Source organism: Rhyacophila brunnea, unplaced genomic scaffold (assembly GCF_057557595.1).
Source record: "Rhyacophila brunnea isolate RB1 unplaced genomic scaffold, BYU_Rbru_1.0 scaffold_5, whole genome shotgun sequence".
NCBI lineage: Eukaryota > Metazoa > Arthropoda > Insecta > Trichoptera > Rhyacophilidae > Rhyacophila > Rhyacophila brunnea.
In genome coordinates this window covers 29,378,025-29,397,977 of record NW_028233170.1, presented here as the reverse complement: position 1 = coordinate 29,397,977, position 19,953 = coordinate 29,378,025, and the positions used below count along the sequence as shown (strand labels likewise).

The window sequence follows — 19,953 nt, the reverse complement described above, 5'->3', positions numbered from 1 at the left end:
ATGATAATTATTTTATGTTTTATGAACTCTATAAAAATTAGTAATCTGCATAAAAAGGAATGTAATATGAAATTTTACCTAGTCAGAAATTTTTATAGACCAGAGCTTCTCAATGGGTGTACCGTAAAGTGAGCGATTGACAGATGTGCCACAAGATATTAGTGCGTGTACAATAAAACTTTTCTACAAATTTTATTAAAAGAAAGAGTATTTTTTTAGTTGAAATATACAAAATAATATTTTGTATGTTACTAGTTTAGAAGTAAGTAGGTATTTTGTAATACGCCATGAAAGATTTATAGTTTGAATTCTATGATGCGAAAAAAGGTTAGGAAACACTGATCTTGACGATAAATAGGTACATTACCAAAATCTGGAGCTGAAAATATTAACATAATAATATGCGAAAATCTGCAATTTTGCTTGGTTCCATGCCATTCAGACCAATTTTTGCTATAGATAATGACTTTCAATAATTACCTTCTATCTAAAGTGTGGTGAGGACTTCCACTGCTGACCGGCAAGCTCTGGGGTCCTTCCATACTTCTGGTCATGATGCTACCTGTCGCAGGCAATGGGTGAGCGGGTTCAGGTACGTAGCCCATGGAGGAACCTCCTCTAGATCCTGGAGCACTCTGCACGTAAGAGTGAGGAAGCTGAGCTGCGGGGGAGGGTGAAGTGTTCAATGTGCCCTCCAAAGATCGCACCATCGAAGATGATGGATTGCTTCTCTGCATTGAAGGACTGCTGGGCGCACTGCCCACCGAATTGTCAGAACGATCCTGGAAATAAACATTCAACCTCAATCAGTCTCTGCTAATCGCCTTACAAGTGATATATGTGTAAACTTGTGTAAATGAGTCAGTTTATACCTTATGTCAGGTATGGCAGTGGCACGCGAGATAATTTTGCATGGCATGCAAATGTTTCATTTTGAAGAGAAAAGAAATATAACTATTTATATAATATATTTAAAAAAAAAAAAATAATAAAAAAAGTTTTACAAATAAATATATACCTACTCAAGTAAGTAGGTGCTTACTTATAATATTAAAAAATAATGACGACATAACCATCCATATTTTCTTCGGTTTTTCATATTATATTTAGGTACTAATTGATGAGGAAATGGAAACATTCAAACACAAACAAATCATTACGTTTAATGTAAATATACGATTGATTGCATAGGTCGGTCCTTAGGATCGGGGATTAAAAATAAAAATATACAATCAACGAACCTTATGAAATTAATTATCGGCAGTCACTCACATAAACTGCTCGTTATTTCACCTCATACATAATCTCTAAAAATGGAAAACCGCTCAGTGATGGAGAATGTAATATGAAAGAAGAGTGGTTTAAATGCTTCCACGATCTCTGAGTAATTTGAAAACAAGGGAAAAAATATTCAAAGAATAAAAGATATGCATTCGGCTAGGAAATACGGTGAAAGATAGAATGTCAATAACTCAATTATAATTTTTAAAACCTTTTTATAGAACTCTTAAAAACTATTTTTTTAGAAAACTAAAAATAAATTTTCACCGTGGCATGTCAGAGTCAAAAAATATTATTTCGGAAATTTTGGCACGCGTACGTAAAAAGGTTCGCCATCGAATTTTACAGCATAATGGGTGACAGTTGTCGAATATATCCATATTGTAAACAGAAATAAAGTAAATTAATATACTGTGTATTCGTTTCCGACAAAACAGTACCAAGTATCTATGCAAACATGAAAGACTGATAGTATTAAAAATGCAACTTATTATATTATTCAAACTATTGAAACCAGTTTGATAGTTTTTATACGCATGCATCAACTGATGTACCAAGTGTTGCAATACTAATAAATGCTAGGGACACTGTATCCGCAGTAAGTGCATTTATTAAAAATCATTGATAAAGCAACCATTAAATTAACTGTTCATTTATAATTATTCATGCTGTATTGTGTTGTTTGTGTCTATTTAAAATTATTTTTATAATGTATGAAAAATCAGAATTTTTAAAACTAGCAGCACTTACTGACGTATAAATGTAGAACAAGGAATAGACTAAAATATCAATCAATGATTAAAATAGAGTATAATCTTACATGGTGTTGTTCTGGTGAAATAAGGCGAGCCATCAATGATCGAGGAAACGAGTCATTCATTTCATCTTCAGGAGAAGGCATCAACGAGGGACTGAGTAAGACGACTGGTACATTAGAGAAATGCTCAGTTGGTATCCGCATCTGTTAATCAAATAGTTGATTTATTATTACGGACCCATTACAAACATGAACTAAACCAATAAATGTATAATTTAAACAATGTGTTTTATTATAAGTCCATGCATGTTTCATGTATCAATGTTACATAAATAAATTACTATTTGAGTATGTTTGCTCACCTTTGAATAACATTTTGTGCAAACGGTCTTTTTACACAACTTGCATCTCTGTCCCCAGGGTCCAAATAATCCGAACCGAGTTTTTAAGCATAAGAAACAAACCTATAAAACAACAATAAATAAATATTAGTCAAAATAGCTCTCTTAAACAGCTCTCAGCTTGTACAGTAAACACACTCAATAACATCTACATACAATTAAGACCCTCTCCAGAAAAATAGCATTATTCTGAAATTGTCATTTTGAGATAATAACAATTAAACATGACACGCCGGTTTAAAAATCATGTAATACGTACTACGCGTCACTACTCTAATACCTCTAATGCCATCTATTGTCGAGATTATATAATGATTTTGGTTGGTGTCTAGACAAGTTTAGTGTATGGCGCGTTATTTACAATAAATATAATAATTAATTTTGAATATCTAGATAAAATGATAATAACTCACTTTTCTTTTTTCAACATCTTCTTTGACTCTTCCTTCAACTGGTAAAGCTTCCAGCTCCGCTTTTGTAAGAACTGATCTTATATGAACAATTTCTTCCAATGTCAATGATAACCGTTCATCCAAAGACATTGCGTCTTGCCATTGTTTCTACAAAGAAAGAAGAGGGTTAGTCACAATCCTAATAAAAAATAATTATATTTTTTTTTCAAATAAAACAGGGCATGCGTGTTGCTATCTACTACCTGAATATGAAAATCAATGAGTATGATAATGTCATAATAAAATCAATTGATCTCAACCTAAACAATAGTAATATTAAATTCCAGGAATTTTATTTGAAAAAAAAATATCAATCAGGTTTTATAAAACTTATCCCACATTTTTTAAATATGTAATTGAAAACATGATTTTACATGAAAAAATTTTGATTTATGTTTATTTGCCATTACAAATGTGGAACCTATATAATTGTTTGAATCCACTGGTAACTTATTATTACAAAAAAAGCAAGCTTAGTTCAGTAGAGCCTTTATCCAATTAATAAATTAATTCTATGATAATAATATTATGACACGGTTAATAAAATTAATAATCATTAGCATTGACTATTTTATTTTTTATAACAAACTTACTTGACATAATTACCATCACTTGTGATTATTTTTGTGTGTATTTTTATGTCATTATAATTTATTAATGAAGTAGGTACTGCCATGCTTATTGACAAATATGAATAGTATTAAGGCCAAATTACACTGTATGATTCTCACGCCAATCATCATTCTGCATTTCGTCTGCGCCAATCAACCCCTGATCATGAAATGTCACTTTGGATCGTTCACAGGAGTCGTGGTTGAAATAGAATAAATACTATTTTTCGTCCATGATTAATTACCACCATCTGTCACCAATCGTCAATAGAGTCGTAATCGAAAAATAGGAATTATTGTATTTTGGCCATGATTACATTAAAAAATCCAAAGTGAAGTTTCAGGATCGGTGGGACAATTGGGGCAGACCATTGGGTGAGAATATGCTGGGGAAATTTGGCCTTTATAAAGCAATCGTCATAAAATAAAGGGCAATAATCCAAGATATATTATAATATGATGATAATGCACAAAAATGCAGCTCGGGTAGAACAAAATTTAGCAATTATTATTTGTTATGGAATGGATTGCCAATACAGAAGCATCACAGGTAAATATTTTCACTGGCATATTTATTCAAAGATTTTTAAGAGAATAGAGATAAGCTTTTTTAATTATCTGTTTCTATAGCTGACATGCAAGCAGGTACAAATGAATATTTAAATTTAAACGAATGATTTCTTGTGGATGATTTTGGAATTATAGTTATCAAGATACTCATTTCTACTCAAAACACCATCCTAAAATGCCAACAAATTTGTTCTTTATGGTATCAAATAATACTGAACGAAATACAATAATGAGAATAACTGGAAACAGACAGCAAGACGTATATGAAATATATCAGTTTAATCAAATATACTGAAGCAAGAGCATAGCAATTGTTTGTTACAAAGTAGATTTTATGTTGATTCTCACCAATTTAGACAGGATCTAAGACTAATGGAGCAATGCAACAACACTTACTTTGGAAGGTGCACTAACCGACTGGATTAGTTCGTCTTGGAGAGAGTTCCTCGACCAAGAGATATCATTGGGAGTCCCGCCCAGAGTACCGCCAATCGTTCCAAGAACTCCGCCGTCCATTTCGCTGCTGGCTGCAGATATCCCCGATTGTCTTGAGTCAGGTCTGTAATAAAATAATTACATGATAAAAAAAACTTTCTATATACTACATTTTTAAATGTTCTGTTGGATCATATACACTAGACAATTCTATGTATATAAATACTTTTTTTTTGTACTTGATAGAAATAGTGAATAAATATAGAATAAGTACTGAAATGTCATTTTGACATTTCATATTGATTTCCATAGTAACGCACGTATATATTAATAATTTAGTTGCTAGGACCCCATTAGCAACCAACAATAATAACTTTCCATACAAAACAGAATTAACTGAAAATGAATTCAATTCTGCTTAAAAATGACTAAAAGTATTAAAATCGTCGTCGTGTTCAGATATATTCTAAAAGTTTCAAATGTCTAGCTAGTCGGGAAGTTAGTTAAAAATCTTCAATCGTCCAATACAAATTTTGGACAAATAAGAAAAAAAATGTACTGGACACACAAGAAAAAATCTGTACCGGACAAACAAGAATACGAGCTAATAAAAACGTGGTTAAATAGTAATAATTGGCTAGTCATTCCTAATAAAAAAAAAAGTTTCAAGGCCAAGTAAGAGATATTTCAAATTTTCAAATATTGTTTTACAATTAATTCCTTCTTAAAAAATTCATATAATATTCAATACATATTATATTATAACATGTAAATAGACTGCAAATTTGTCGGCCGGTTGTATGAATTCAATATTTCCTCTTCTATTTCAATGGCGGTACAGGTATAGTTGACCTCCACTACTGCTATACTTCAACTGGCAAAGTCTGGTAGTTACCTTCTGCGAGGCTATTCTAACATATCACTTAACATCCAAAAAGAGCTAAATGTGATATCACATTTATCACTTTATGCATTCAGGCAGGTCGTCTGACCAGTCAAAAAGTTCTATCTTTTAATAGCCCCTCTCTCGGTTGTGTTAACTTTCAGAGCGAGTTGGAGTATGTCAATTACATATTGAGAATAGAGAGAATAAAATAATGATGTCATGGCCGCCGCCTTAAAATTTAACTGTCAAATATTAAGTGACTAGTAGTAACAAAATATTTGTTTTACTACATGCTTCAATCGCAATGACATGATTAATAAAATTGTAGGTTATGTTGATATGTTTGATGTTTCAATACAACATTTTGGAGTTCGGGTGGATACGCCACCACGAACATACCCGAAGTTGACCGGCATGTCTACCGACCTAAATTTTCGCCGTATTATGAATTTATCAACTATTGGAGATAACTATCGTTAACCACCGATAACCGCGTTGTGTATGGAATGGCTTCCGTGTTAATTTGGACCAATGAAAATAATGGAAACGTGCTAAAGTGCTAACTGTTAAGAATAGCTGCACTGGTACCCGTGGCTGCGCTAGGCCTAAGTTTCACCACATAAATTCCAAATAGCATTAGAAAATGAACAGCTGTATAATTACCTAGATTGAGGGACCGACTGTGATCCTGAGACGTTGAGGGAATCTGAGGGGTTGCTGCAAGCTACAATTGTATGCCTCCTCATTGAAGCTCTTCTAGATGGGCACTGAGTTGCCAAGTCATACGCTACAGAAAGGAAAAGCAATGATAGTATTAGACATTATAGAATAATTATTAAACACTACTTCAAAATATTAAAATATATAAAAAAAATAGTACTTATATTACATTTTTTTAGCATGCAAATTTTGGTAAATAATAATGATGCAGATATATGCAATAAAAAGAACATAATATTATATAAACATTGAAAATAATATAATCAAAGTGTTATTGGGTAGATACCTAATGAAATCATGCACTTTTCGTAATTATTCACACAATACAAATAGAAAGTAGATTTATTCATGATGATAATAAATAATAATATTATACATTACGGTAATAAGAAAAAAATATTATATATTTATAAAATAACAGCTGAAATAAAAGTCCGAAGCGTTCATAAAAAAGCTGCACAAAGTATATTGTATAATCACGCACGTGCAAAACTGAAAGGCTGTTGCAATTTTGCTTTTGAGGGGAAATCATGCTGTAAAAGGTAAGCATATGCGAGAGAAAACTTTAGTGTTGCCTACATTCGAGAGCGCTGTCGCAGAAATGATGATACTCGTCATGTGTGACCCTCGTTCGAGGCGGGGCTCTAGGAGGACTATCTGTTTCATCAAGGCAACACTCATTAGGTCACATTTGACCACAAAATATTGTTACAACATTTCTGGCTCCAGATGATACGTTAGTAGTACACATTTTCAAAGACTAGTGATATATATGTACAGATCTCCTACTGCATAAACATCGAACACTATCTAAAAATGTGTATACATGAACCTGTCATCTGGGGCCGGCCTTAGATACTAATTCAAAATATCTATACCATTTAGTTAGTATGTTAGTCACGAGATGTCAGAATTTTACAAGAATAAAATAAAATTAAAATAATTTATTGACTTAATTATTAATATTTTAGTACTTTAAATTAAATCTAACAATTATAATAACTTTCCCAGGTAATTGAATGATTCTTTACTATCACTTTTATTAACAGTTGATTATTGAGATTTTATAACATTTTTAATAGATATGTTTGTGTATACCACTGCGAAATTAATAATAATTATTATATTACTGGAAGATAATATTTTGAAAAATCATAGCAACTAAACATTTATAATAAATTGTAACTATATTTATATACATAGTGCTAATTAGTGCTGTTTATTTATATACACTTGTGGCATGTGTATTGATTGCCTAATATTTTTGTGATTTCTTTATCTAATAAAATGTATTGATGGAGTTGATAGCAGACAATTTTTATCACCCTAATTAAAATATAGATTGGTTTTCTTTTTAGCAAAATAATAGAACAAACCTGTTCGTTTCCAAGGTTTTGGTGTACTACTCCCATTCGCGAGGGGGGGAGTGGCTTTGGTAAAACTCCTGGGAAAAGGTTGAGGAGCACTTCTTTCTGGGGAACCGACTACTCCGACGATGTCGTCATCGTCATCATCCTGGAAATTAAGAGACAAAACATTTAAATTCAGTTGTATTTCATTTGATTTACGCCTACATACGTAAGTTAATTTTTAAATACATTTTTTTAAATAAAGCAAATAAATAAATATTTTAATTTAAGCATTGCAAGTTTGCTGTAGATAACAGTCTTCTTATTAATAGGAACAAGAGCAAGTTAATGGTTATCGATTGGGCTAACATTCAGCAAGTATACTCAAAAATCTAGAAACAGTGGACGAGTTTGTATATCTGGGATCGATCATTAGTAGAAAATGCGGACGTGAAGCAGAAATAAGAAGGTGCACACAGGTTGCGAAAAATGCGATGATACGTCTTTATATGGAAGGATCGAGGAATTTGAATTGCCACGAAAATAATACTTGTGCAAACATTAGTTATCTCTATATTGTTGTAATCATGGACCCTGAAGGCAAGGGAGCGAAGACAATAATTATTGATGCCTTCGAAATATGGTATTGGCGCCGAATGCTTCGTATTTCTTGGATGGAGCACAGGATGAACCCAGAGACTCGAAAAATAAAGGAACGGCTCTATTTATAGTGATTCCTTACTCGAGTGCCATTATAAACAGTTTTACACAAATTTTATAGGATTTTTCAACTAAATAATAATGCCAAAGTGTATTATTACTGGTTGCTCATCTACGCATCGTGACAGATTGTCTTTTTATACGCCCTTATAAATATCATAGCAGTAGTGTGAAGTTCTCTGTAAATGAACCTGCAATGCGTCACTTGTAGCTAATTTCATATCTGGACTAGTGGTCCTTATTTGCTTCAATTTCATACATTTTAGGCTCCATCTCTGTAGAAGGTTTCAACACCTTTGGTAATTTAGGACCAACAAATACGCAATTTAATTATATTGCCTAGGTATCGGCAATTTAAATTAGTAATTTGGATGAAATATAAATATTATAATAACAACATTTTCGTTAATTTAATTTAATTAGGTAGGTAAGTACTTAAAAATCATAGAAAGTAGTAGTGAATCAAATTAAGTAGATAATTATCATTGGAAGGTTTTCTTTACCAGCTTTGATAATTTTATTTTTCTGATAAAATTATGTGTTTTTTACAGACATGTCATACCCATATTGTATTGATAGTCAATTATGTAAGATACCATACAAGCTATTAATTGATAGAAAAAAGTAGATACATATTTATAACAAGGCTATGCTAGATAACACATACCCGTCAGCTTGTCAAAACATGTGTCATAAGCTTATCGAAAACTGTCATTTGAAAAATTGTATATACCTAATTTTCAAACTTCGAACATAAATTAGCTTCAATATGGTGATAGAATAAAGCCTATAAAATGTCACGTAAATAATTTGAGAGCTGTAACGTAATGTGACGTGAACGTGTCACGCGCAGTTTTCCTTTGTTTGAAAACAAGTTCGACGTGACGAGACGTCGCGGTCGGGTGACGTCTCGCGCGACATTTTCGCGAGGGAAAAGTGAAGTTAGTTATTCAGCGCGCCATATTTTGTTGACCCCGTCGATAATGTTGCAAGGGCGCGCGCATGCGTATCCCGCCTTACATTTTACCGACTGAGACAAGATAACACGGCGCAGGAAAGATGCAACAATGTTTTAGTTTATACATAATTTATATTATATCTACCGAAATAAATTGTTTATTTTCGTATTCTGTAGAATAAACGGCGTATAAATTTAGCTAACCCGTGACCGTGACGTAACATTCGGGTGATAATCATTATAGGTACATACATTTTAAATGTTTTGATGTTACCAAATGATTATTGAACAGGAGAGATTTTTTAAAATTAAATGTGTTATAAGGTACCTAAATTAAAATATCAAAATCATTGAATACAAAATATATAAATTAATTAGCACGGATTTTAACGAAAATAAGAAACAATTAGGAAAAAATATTTTTTTAAATCTTTGCTATAAGTAGAACAATTTATTTAACCTACAACACGCGAGGATCCTTTTTTAGTTTGCGGCAATTACATAGGGAAATTGTGATTACTGTTACAGTTGATATCATGGATAGAATTTATATAAAAAAAATATTACACCAACATCAATTTCTCTCACTGTGTCAAGTTTTCTATGAAACCTCAAGATAATGGGGTATGTTTATAGTCAATCAAGTGAGTCTGATTTGTAGTGTTTATTTATTATGTGATTAAAAATCTATTAGAAAATATGATTTTTTAATAAGTATGTAGCTAGTTAGTTAGGATGTAGTTTACGGAATAACAATAATTATAAGAATTTGATTCACGAATCTAACAATATAAGATACCTTATACTCTTTCTAAAGATACATAATAATTAATGCCAGCTTGTGATGAACATTCGACGTGTTTTGGTCACAAGTCTGCCAGTATTTTCACTCTTTTCGAAAGAGTGATATACAATATTTCAAATTCAATCCTAACAACATTTTTTAATGATATTGATCGCGTTGCTCCACCTCAAAGGGGTGTTAATAAGGATAAAACACAAAGGTGCGTCTTTACACTACCACCCTTGAACGCTGAACGGATATTTAAATTTCAGATGTAAGCCCACAATCCCGAAAGAGATTACGTGACTTTGTCTACTGTTATTTGATACAACAGACCAGTGTTTCCAAAACAAACAATACGCTAGTACCTTAATTTTGACTACGAATTTTGAATTTAATTATTATATTATTATTATGATGTGAGCAGCTGTCAATTGAAATCTTTAGTCTCAGTCAAATTCGAGATTGTTTAGCTTTTTTAAAGTGTTCCCAAACATATTTTTTTAAAACCAAGACCGACTTCATCCAAGTGGACATTTTGAGTTGATATTGCTTGATAGAGAAATAATTGTAACAATCAACACGATCTTGCAGTATCCCTAACGCGCATATGTATAACAAATGATCCTAAATGCGGACGCTTTTTGCTGAAAAAGTACGAAAAATAAAATAATAACTGACATATTGAATTGTGTGTTATTTCTAACACCTGAAAATATATTTCATTTAGATAATGATTTCCGTCCAGCTGGATAATATAATATTATGTCACACCAGAACTTTCAACATTATTTTTGACATACAATAATTAATACATGTTCTTAATGTACGACGCAATCACTATGATTAAATTCATAGCATGACTTACAATTATTGAAAAAAAAAATACTGCGACATCATTTACCTCATTAATCACAAAAACAGACTCATACATGTATGTATAATAGTGCTCCACAGGTATCAGTAATGTGGAACAGGGAGGAATATGTTATCTAAGGTTGAGCGTACTATTGAATTGCCACTATAGTGTTTAATATACAGCTGTTGCAACATAGCGAAAGCTATTATGCATTGATTGAAAAACTCTAAAAATATTTAATTATGAAACAAGCCATTTTATTAAAACGTCAATAAAATATAATACAAGATAGGTATACTCGACATTGTGAAGAATTAGTAGTTATTTATTAAAATATTCAGAGATACGGAAGTTGACAGCATTTTGTTAAATTTATTACTTAAATTCATTTTAAATTTACATACATTATTGGACCGAAAAATTGCATATATATTATGCACTAATAATTATTAACATAGATAATACATAATATTCAAAGTAGAATTAACATATCAATTTGATAAGATCATTAGCTTTTCGTCTAGTAAAAATTGTCAAGATGTTGATATTGTGATGGATTTGAAGATACATATATGTTAAAATATTCAGATATATGAAAGTTGACAGTTTTGTTTAATTTATTACCTAGTTTAATTCATTTCAAATTGATTTACATTATCGGACTGAAAAATTGCATATAGATAACAAACAATATGCAAATTATAATTTACATACCTATCGATTTAATAAGACCTTTAGCCTTTTGTCTAGCGAAAATCATCGAGATGGTTTAAAACTTTTACGAGAAAGCTTTTCGTCTCTGTTATACATTCTTCTTTTCGCAACAAATTTTGGTAGTGTAGATACTTATTCGTTCAATTTGTGACGTCATTGAAGGAAATGAAAGAAAGAGAATAATGGGACAAGGACTTGCGCCCTTGACACATTTATAAGCCCACTAACATCATCGTCACAGTACGTACATATTTAGATCACTCACTCACTTTAGGATTATATTATATACATCAGAGGTTGAATCATACATTCTACTACGTATTCATTATTATTGTACCTTTAATAAAATGTTATATGAGATAGTTTCTACTGAGAATAGATACTATGAAGGTTTAACGTCGTCTGGAAATATTTTAACAACGATAAAGTAAGCACACATCGAAAAATTTAACAGGATACTAATTTAAAGTGCTTTGACTAGTCCATACTCCATAAATTTGGAATTTGTAACCAACGAAAACTATAAGATTTCTGAAGCAGGTGTAATATAATACAACATTATACTGTGTAAAGTCCTGTTTTATGATTTTATACAAATATACTAGTAATGCCGTATTACGTAGATTACATTTTATGGTTAAATTTTATTGGGTAATACGTCGTAAAGTGACAAGTGTAAAATAAAAGAACTACGATATAAAATTGATTCATTTTTGAAAAGCGAATACTTACTGTCAATAAAATACAAAAGTACATGTTAAATATTAATATTAGTGCATCGCATACGAAAATCCCAGTCCCCAAATTTAATTTGTAAAATTAAAAATAGCTCTCGAAACTACTAAAAAAAGTCTTTATCCCAAGCAGACAACGATCGTGAAAATAAATATCGTAATTCATAATACCAAATATGCATTGACCGCATGTTTATTATTGCTTATTTTACTTTTAAAAATACAGTTTAAATATATCCACTTTATCATTATTCAAACATATGAACATTTGGTAAAATGCCAACAATAAGTACATTTTTTATTGATTGTATTGAAGCTAAACCTGAATCAATTTGCTTAAGAGTTCGGCTGTTTACATACGAATGATTACATATTGCATTCTACGATACGTTTTTTATGACATATTAACTGTAACTCATTTCGAAATATAATATTATATTTCGCTAAAATGTGTCAGGGTTTGAATGACATATTCATTGTAGATGTTTTATATTTTAATACCACGTTAAATACCGATAAGACGAACGTTTTATAAATTAATGTACGTGTTTATAAATGGTTATTTTGTTACTAACTTTAGTAGTATAATTTTGTTTTAATACGGTGTGAACATACACGACAGTAATATTGTTTGTATATTCACAGATTTATGTGTCCGTGAATTTATGAAATATGTGTATTCAAAATTTCAAAATACCCAATCAATCATTAATAGAGTAGATAAACGTGAGAAAATGTATTCATTATAGTGTTACTCTCGATTTAATAATACGGCAACACTGTTTTTAATCCATCTACAAATTGAAATATCTTATTATAAAAAGCCGCATAATATGAACTTTGTGACTGTGTGTATGTGGATGTGATTAAATAAAGATAATTTTCACGGCGTATTTCTTGATTACAGAGCTCGAATTGGCGGCGTGGCGGTTTGCTAAGCCTAAATATTTTCCAGGTGAAGTATCAAGCGAAAGCACACAGCGACGTTGAACTTTGACATTTTGTTCACGGACCCACGCAAAGAGGGGAGCGCTTAGTGCGATATTAAAACAGGGCAACCAAAGAGGATTATATTTTAAAATAAAGAGCATTTTCATATTTTATCCAAAGAAATATGGAAAAATTACACAAAATAGTTGATAATATGATTATTTAATATCGTCCACATTATTCCTCTGAAGGGTGTAATCCAAATTTTGAAAATTAACAAAAACTCATTCCATATTTCCTGTACTATTGGCCGAGTGGTAACGTGTCTATACCTTTAATGTCATGGGTCCCGGGCTCGTGTCCTAAGTTTGGGAATCAAATGTTTAGACCCAGATTATGAACCTAATACGTTGGCTGACATTCATTTCTCGTAAAAACAAAATCCTGTTAATATAACCTCCACTTTGTGGAGTCCCATATATTATGATATTCTTAGGATCGAACGTGGTAAAAAAGTGTACATTACACAGTAATCATCACACAGTTAGTACAGATGAATCTTGTGTCATATTGTGAAAGCAAACAAAAATTCTATGAAAAGAATAATAAAAATGTTAGAGAAGATCCAGTTTATTTGAGGGATATTATTATTTAGGCAGGCGATTTACATATAAAGATGAATTAATAGTTAGATCTTTTAATACTATCTAGAGATATAATATATTTTAATACATTTCCGGATTAATGTGAGAACCCTGTCCGTGGGAATTACTTAGAGTGGTAAGTACACGACTCGTTCGGCGCCAACATTGGCTAAATATTTGATTACAACATCGCACAGCAATTCGCTATCTTTAGTCATGTCACTCCAGTGCTACGCAGTCTTTAGGCGACTTGTCACGGTATCACCATTCCAAGGGATGAATTCTAATGTTGTAAATCTCGGCGCGCCTTTCGCGGTCGTTTAGGTTTACGCGAAATCATTTTGAATGTGCCATCGAGTGTATAGTCACATAATATTTCCCTGTTTATATTACGGCAAACATAATGGCAAATTGCCATATCCACTCCACGGTAGAAGATAATATTATGTTGGTGCATATAATATGGAAATTGTAACATATGGTATGATGATTTGTTCCATTCGATTAGCGTCGGTTGAAAAAATGTGTAATTGATCCAATTGCAGGATTGGAAACCTTGACGCATCGATGAAGAAACGAGCGTTATAGACATTCCTTTTACATAGGCAGCATAATGGCATAAGATGCTGCGTTCGCACCAAAGACAGACACACTTTGACAAACAACATGTGAATTTGCCAAATCCGGGACCTACGGCATTATTAGCCTGGCTAGTAACCGCTCGGTCATGGTGGGCGTACTTTATATATCGTAGAGCAACAATAGATTGTACATATAATTAAAGGTGAAACATCAAGGAACTGTAGTATATAACGCATACATAAAATGCAGTTGTATTCGATGTATCTATTATATATAATTGTATATATCTATACATTTACACAAATTGAGTTAGTTTATGTACACGAATTTCCAATGTTGTGTTCAAATAGGTCAGAACGCAGAAGCAATGTTAAGACAAAGACACTACAGATGGAAATTTTCACAGTATTTAAAGTCATTAACTGATTTTATACAAAAACATTCAACAAATTATCGGTTAAATTTACCTCCAACCATTCAAACATGAATCCCGTGCGAAAAAACGTGGATCACGATTATTGATATAGGTATATAATTTACATATTGCTTTAATTGTGCCAATTATAAATTTCATCTTAGGGAGAAATATTATTATATAATCGTTGTCAACGAAGCATGTCTTGTCAGTGCTCCGATTTAATAACAGTCCTAAAGAGCAGGTGGCATTTAAACTCACATTTTCACAGTCCGGGTGGGTGCTATTATCCTATGAACTAGCGATCCGTACATGACGTATGCAAATTAATTCTAACAAGTACGTTATCCGAGGTGTTTTGAATTGCGTTAATGTATTGGTAATACGATTTGTAAAGAATCAAGATACTGCTATTGATAACATTGTTACATGTAGCGTCCGGTTTTTTAATGCAATACTGGATAATAAACACAATATAATACGTACAATTATAATTAAATATAATAAATATTATTCAACTAATCCTGTCCTATTGTCCATTAGATGACAATTCCATCTGAATGTATCGCGGAAAGAAAACCCGTTTGTGTTCTGTTGAGTGGATGAAACCACTTTTAGTCTATATTGAATTATGTGGATTAAATAGTAGGTACATTATTACAATAATTAATTAAATATATAAGAAATAGAACATACATAATTTTGAAAATACTTCTGAGAAAATACATTATAACAAATAGAAAAAGTCTTTTTGAAAAAAGTAAGACACGCCGCAGAAATCGAGCCTGCATCTCTCGGGTATCGCGCCCACGCACATAGACCACTATGCTAAAGCTGCCATACTAATTACGACAATTTTTAACTATTGGCTCTTATAATACTCTCTGAATCGCTTTCCATATTGAGCGACGATTAGCTATCGGTTTTTGTATTTTAAATCAAAGTAGGTATTACTTTAATTACTAACCGACGTCACGGCACTCCAAGATATTTTACTGTTGTAGCTTACTTGAACTTGCTAATAATTTTTAATTAACTACTTTTTTATTCAACGAATAATTCACAAGATTTAAGAATGCAACATTCTCATTATTGAACATACATAAATTTTGTATGTTCAATAATTAGAATGTTGCATTCTTAAATCTTGTGAATTATTCGTTGAATAAAAAAATCAATTATCTAAAAAATATAAGAAAGTACCTATATAATAAAAATAATTTGAATTATAATGAGATTATAAAACCATAAAAAAAACCACAGTTGATAGAATAAAAGTGTTGTTTATTATTGTGTGTTTATGAATGATTGTATTGATTTAATGTCAAAAGTATTAATTTTTAAATGCTTGTTTACGCAAGTAAAAAGTGTATTCATGCGAGACACGAAGGTGTAGGTGCTTGCCTATCGGAAAAGCGGGACTCGGGATCGATCGCGAGGGTACGCGGGGGGTGGGCGCAGGAGGGGGTTGCCCGCCTGACCTATTTCCCAGGCAGGGTGAAAGCCGCCCTCGGGCGTCGGATGCCCTACTGCCGCCCCCATTCCGCCCGTCCTCCCCGCTCTAATAATTCACGGACTCAACGGCCACATTTGGACAAATAAGGTTTTCGTAAACACTGCCTCATGGTAAGGCTTGCGACTTATAGTGGGTCATCTTGGCAAATATGCTTTGTGTAAAAAAAATATGCTTTTCTATGGAATACCAGACAGGTGCTATTTTTCTTTTTATTTAAAGAAGGGCGGATTTAGCGACCATGTTTTTGCGAGCAGTATGCGTACAAAATTCTTAAATTGTATACTTTTATGGAACATAATAAATGGCCATCATGAAAGTACAGTATTAAACATTACAATTACATTTAATATTATAATAGTCTTAAATCACGAAGTCTTCCATACGAGTAGCTATATTGTATAATTTGAAGTAAATTTCATTCATAATAATAAGTGTATCTTTTTTTACAATTTTGTAAAATATAAAATAACAATTTATTTCACGCTCTACGCTCTATTTAATAATAAATAATTTGTAGTAAAAATGTTTCATAATCATGAATTAATGCAGACGTCTATCACATTGATTATACTACTATGTGACACTACAAAATATGTAAGATGCGCAAATATTACTTTCGTATGCGCAGAAATCACCGGGATTAATTTGTATAGTATATGGTGGCTATCGCTGACAGTATGTTATTTCTATCGTACCGGCTAGTTTCGCTTGGACTTTCAACCGCTTTTTCTTGCTATATGCCTGAATCATCGAAACTTATTAATTATAATTTGATACATTCATACTACTTAATATACAATCAGAATGAACGAAATAACTGTATAGAATAGTTTGACAATCGTAATCTTAAAGCCCATCTCGTATTTATTTAGAAATTTAGTACCAACTTAAAAAAATCCAATTTTAAAAAAATACGTTAAAATGTTCGAATAAACTTAAAGAACTTAATCCACATTCCATACAAATGTCGGTATCACAAATTTACTATCTTATATTTAAACAAAAAATAAAGAATTAGTTTTGAGGCAGCTGTATTCATGTCGTGATAAAAGAGATGATTTCTGATACTTAGCGACAAATGACAGTGAACTACAAAAAAATGGCGGAAAAGAAAATCTTTTTTTTTTGCCATCAACTTAAATATAATTGGAAAAGTTTAATACAAGTACGTATATCCGAATAATAATATCTTATTGGAATAAAACTACATGCTTTCTTTAAAAACACTAAACCATTTATTTATTTCATATGGGAAATAGTAAACTGTCTTAAAAAATGCAGTATCCTGAGAATCGTGAAAGTTTTCGTAAAACATAATATAGTCGCAAGACATTAGGTGAAATGCTGTGGAGTAATTGTTAGATTGGCTAAAGCGTATAAAATTCGTAATTGATCGTAGTGGCGAGTACCTATGCTAGAATTGGTGTTTTTTTCCCAGCATGGACGACCATTTCCTACTGTTTTAATTAAATGAAGCGAGCAAAAAATGGATCTAGGAAGGTTTTATTGTAATTGAATAATACAAATAACTCTTTTCTTGAGACTTGATAAAAAATACTGAGAGCCTAGTCTAGTGGGCACATAAAATATCAATTTGAAATTCGTACGAATGCGAAGCAAAAAGGATATTAATTTAAGGATGAAAGTGGATGTAAAAATAGATTTTTCTCAAAGTAGGCGGTTACACTTTTGGCCTTTGCGAAATCTCATAAATTTCTACGTTTGTAATAAAATGTTTCTGCAATATTTAAGGCTGTTTGCGCACCTGCTTATACTATATTATGAAAGTCACAGTTTATGGGTTTACATAAAACATGAAGCTTTTTTATTTTCTTACGGTTGTTTTCCATTCGGCTGGAAAATTGGGAAATGTTAGAATACGACGAAGTGAACGTATATTTGACGTATTTATTATTTGAAGGTTGACTAACAGAACAGCTAATAACGAATATTTAATATAACCATCGATAATAGAAAATTAAAAAGATATTCTGATATAGCTGAGCGATTGTTATACACGAAACAAAAAATGGCAAAACACAAAGGATGTCGGTCAATACCATTACTATTCATATAACCACAATAATATTACGTTCAATGTGGTTAATAAATAATAATCATTCATGTATATTAATGTATAATATTAATAACGAATCAAAACCAAATTAGTATTTTGACATACTCCGATAATAAATTAATAAATTGTTATCTTGTAGTAAGAAGCTTTCAACTGTGTCGAAGCGAAATATTGATGAATGAAAATTAGAAATTAACACTGTTATATTATAATGGCACATTTATTTATAGGTACTTAAGCAGATTTAAAATAATTACAAGATAAAAAGAACTTTTTATAGACCACGTTTTTAAATTTTCTGTTGAATCATATAAACTTGACAATTCTATGTATTAATAAAAACTTTTTTTTTATACTTGATAGAAATACTGAATAAATAGAGAATACTGAAATGTCATTTTGACATATATTGATTTCCATTGTAACGCACGTATATATTAATAATTTAGTTGCTAGGACCCCCTTAGCAACCAATAATAGGGTTTAACTTCTTACAATTTTTTTTCCGAAATAACTCTCCATGCAAAACAGAATTTACTGAAAATGAACTCAATTATGCTTAAGGATGGCTAAAAGTATTAAAAGAATGCATTGTAATCGTGTTCTGATATATTCTAAACGTATCAAATGTCTAGTTAGTCGGGAAGGTAGTTAAAAATCTTCAATCGTTCAATACAAATCTTGGACAAACAAGAATACGGGCTAATAAAAACGTGGTAAAATAGGATGAACAGAAAAGAGAAATTCCATCCTCTAATAAATAAATTATGAAGAAAACAACGTCTTTCTAAGATGTGATTGTATTCATTTAACTAAATAATGTAAATTATAATAAAAAGTTACATTTATTTATGCATATATTTATACTGTTGGAAACAAAAGAATCAGAATTTTAATTATTCTTTATCAACTTTCAATAATTGCATAATATGCATGATTAAAAAATGAAGTACATATTTAATAACATTTATTCGTCGTATTCTATCTCTAACATTAATCTTAATATAATTAATTGCAATGAAACTTATATCCTTATAAAATATGCTTATTATCAAACCAGATGGAAACAAATGTATTAAAACTAATATATTTTCTCATTCGTAGTTTGTTATATTTTCTACCACAAAGAAAGATTCATAATATGATTTAAAGTTATAATTAAAATAAATAAATTAAACATAACTAAATCTTTAACGATTATTTTAATAAAAACTACAAATATGTTAATCATCATTAATGATACAATGTTATTATTTGCCAAACTATAATATTTATTATACAAAAACAATTAGTATAATCTTCACTAATTAGCTAAGCCATTGCAGGTTTTTCGATGCCGCATCAGAGACGTTCACACAAAAAATAGGAATCCTTGAAAATGTGAATTGTTTTTCAGGTCGGGTGGTTGCCATGTCTTTGGTCGGTTGTGAACTATACTCACTTGCCTAAGTTTTAGTTGTGTACCAGTGGAACATGTTGGCACCACGCCATTGCCAATCCGGGTCGCGAATCACGACGCATTGCCTCTACAATACAGCCTTCTCACTATTATACCCGC

The 19,953-nt window shown here is 31.3% G+C and overlaps 1 protein-coding gene across 3 annotated transcripts in view; it reads right to left on the bottom strand.

The window, feature by feature from the left end:
• Positions 1 to 19,953, bottom strand: part of spir (spire type actin nucleation factor) — a 385,120-nt gene that overhangs the window by 1,515 nt on the left and 363,652 nt on the right. The window contains exons 10-17 of one of the 3 annotated variants that reach the window (XM_085955590.1): positions 7,490 to 7,628; positions 6,693 to 6,770; positions 6,057 to 6,180; positions 4,469 to 4,631; positions 2,853 to 2,999; positions 2,401 to 2,502; positions 2,102 to 2,242; positions 481 to 782 (exon numbers count right to left, since the gene is read on the bottom strand). In XM_085955590.1, coding sequence (XP_085811716.1) covers positions 481 to 782; positions 2,102 to 2,242; positions 2,401 to 2,502; positions 2,853 to 2,999; positions 4,469 to 4,631; positions 6,057 to 6,180; positions 6,693 to 6,770; positions 7,490 to 7,628 — 1,196 coding nt within the window. The remainder of the gene's footprint in view (positions 1 to 480; positions 783 to 2,101; positions 2,243 to 2,400; positions 2,503 to 2,852; positions 3,000 to 4,468; positions 4,632 to 6,056; positions 6,181 to 6,692; positions 6,771 to 7,489; positions 7,629 to 19,953) is intronic. The other 2 variants (XM_085955591.1, XM_085955592.1) reach the window with 2 other exon arrangements.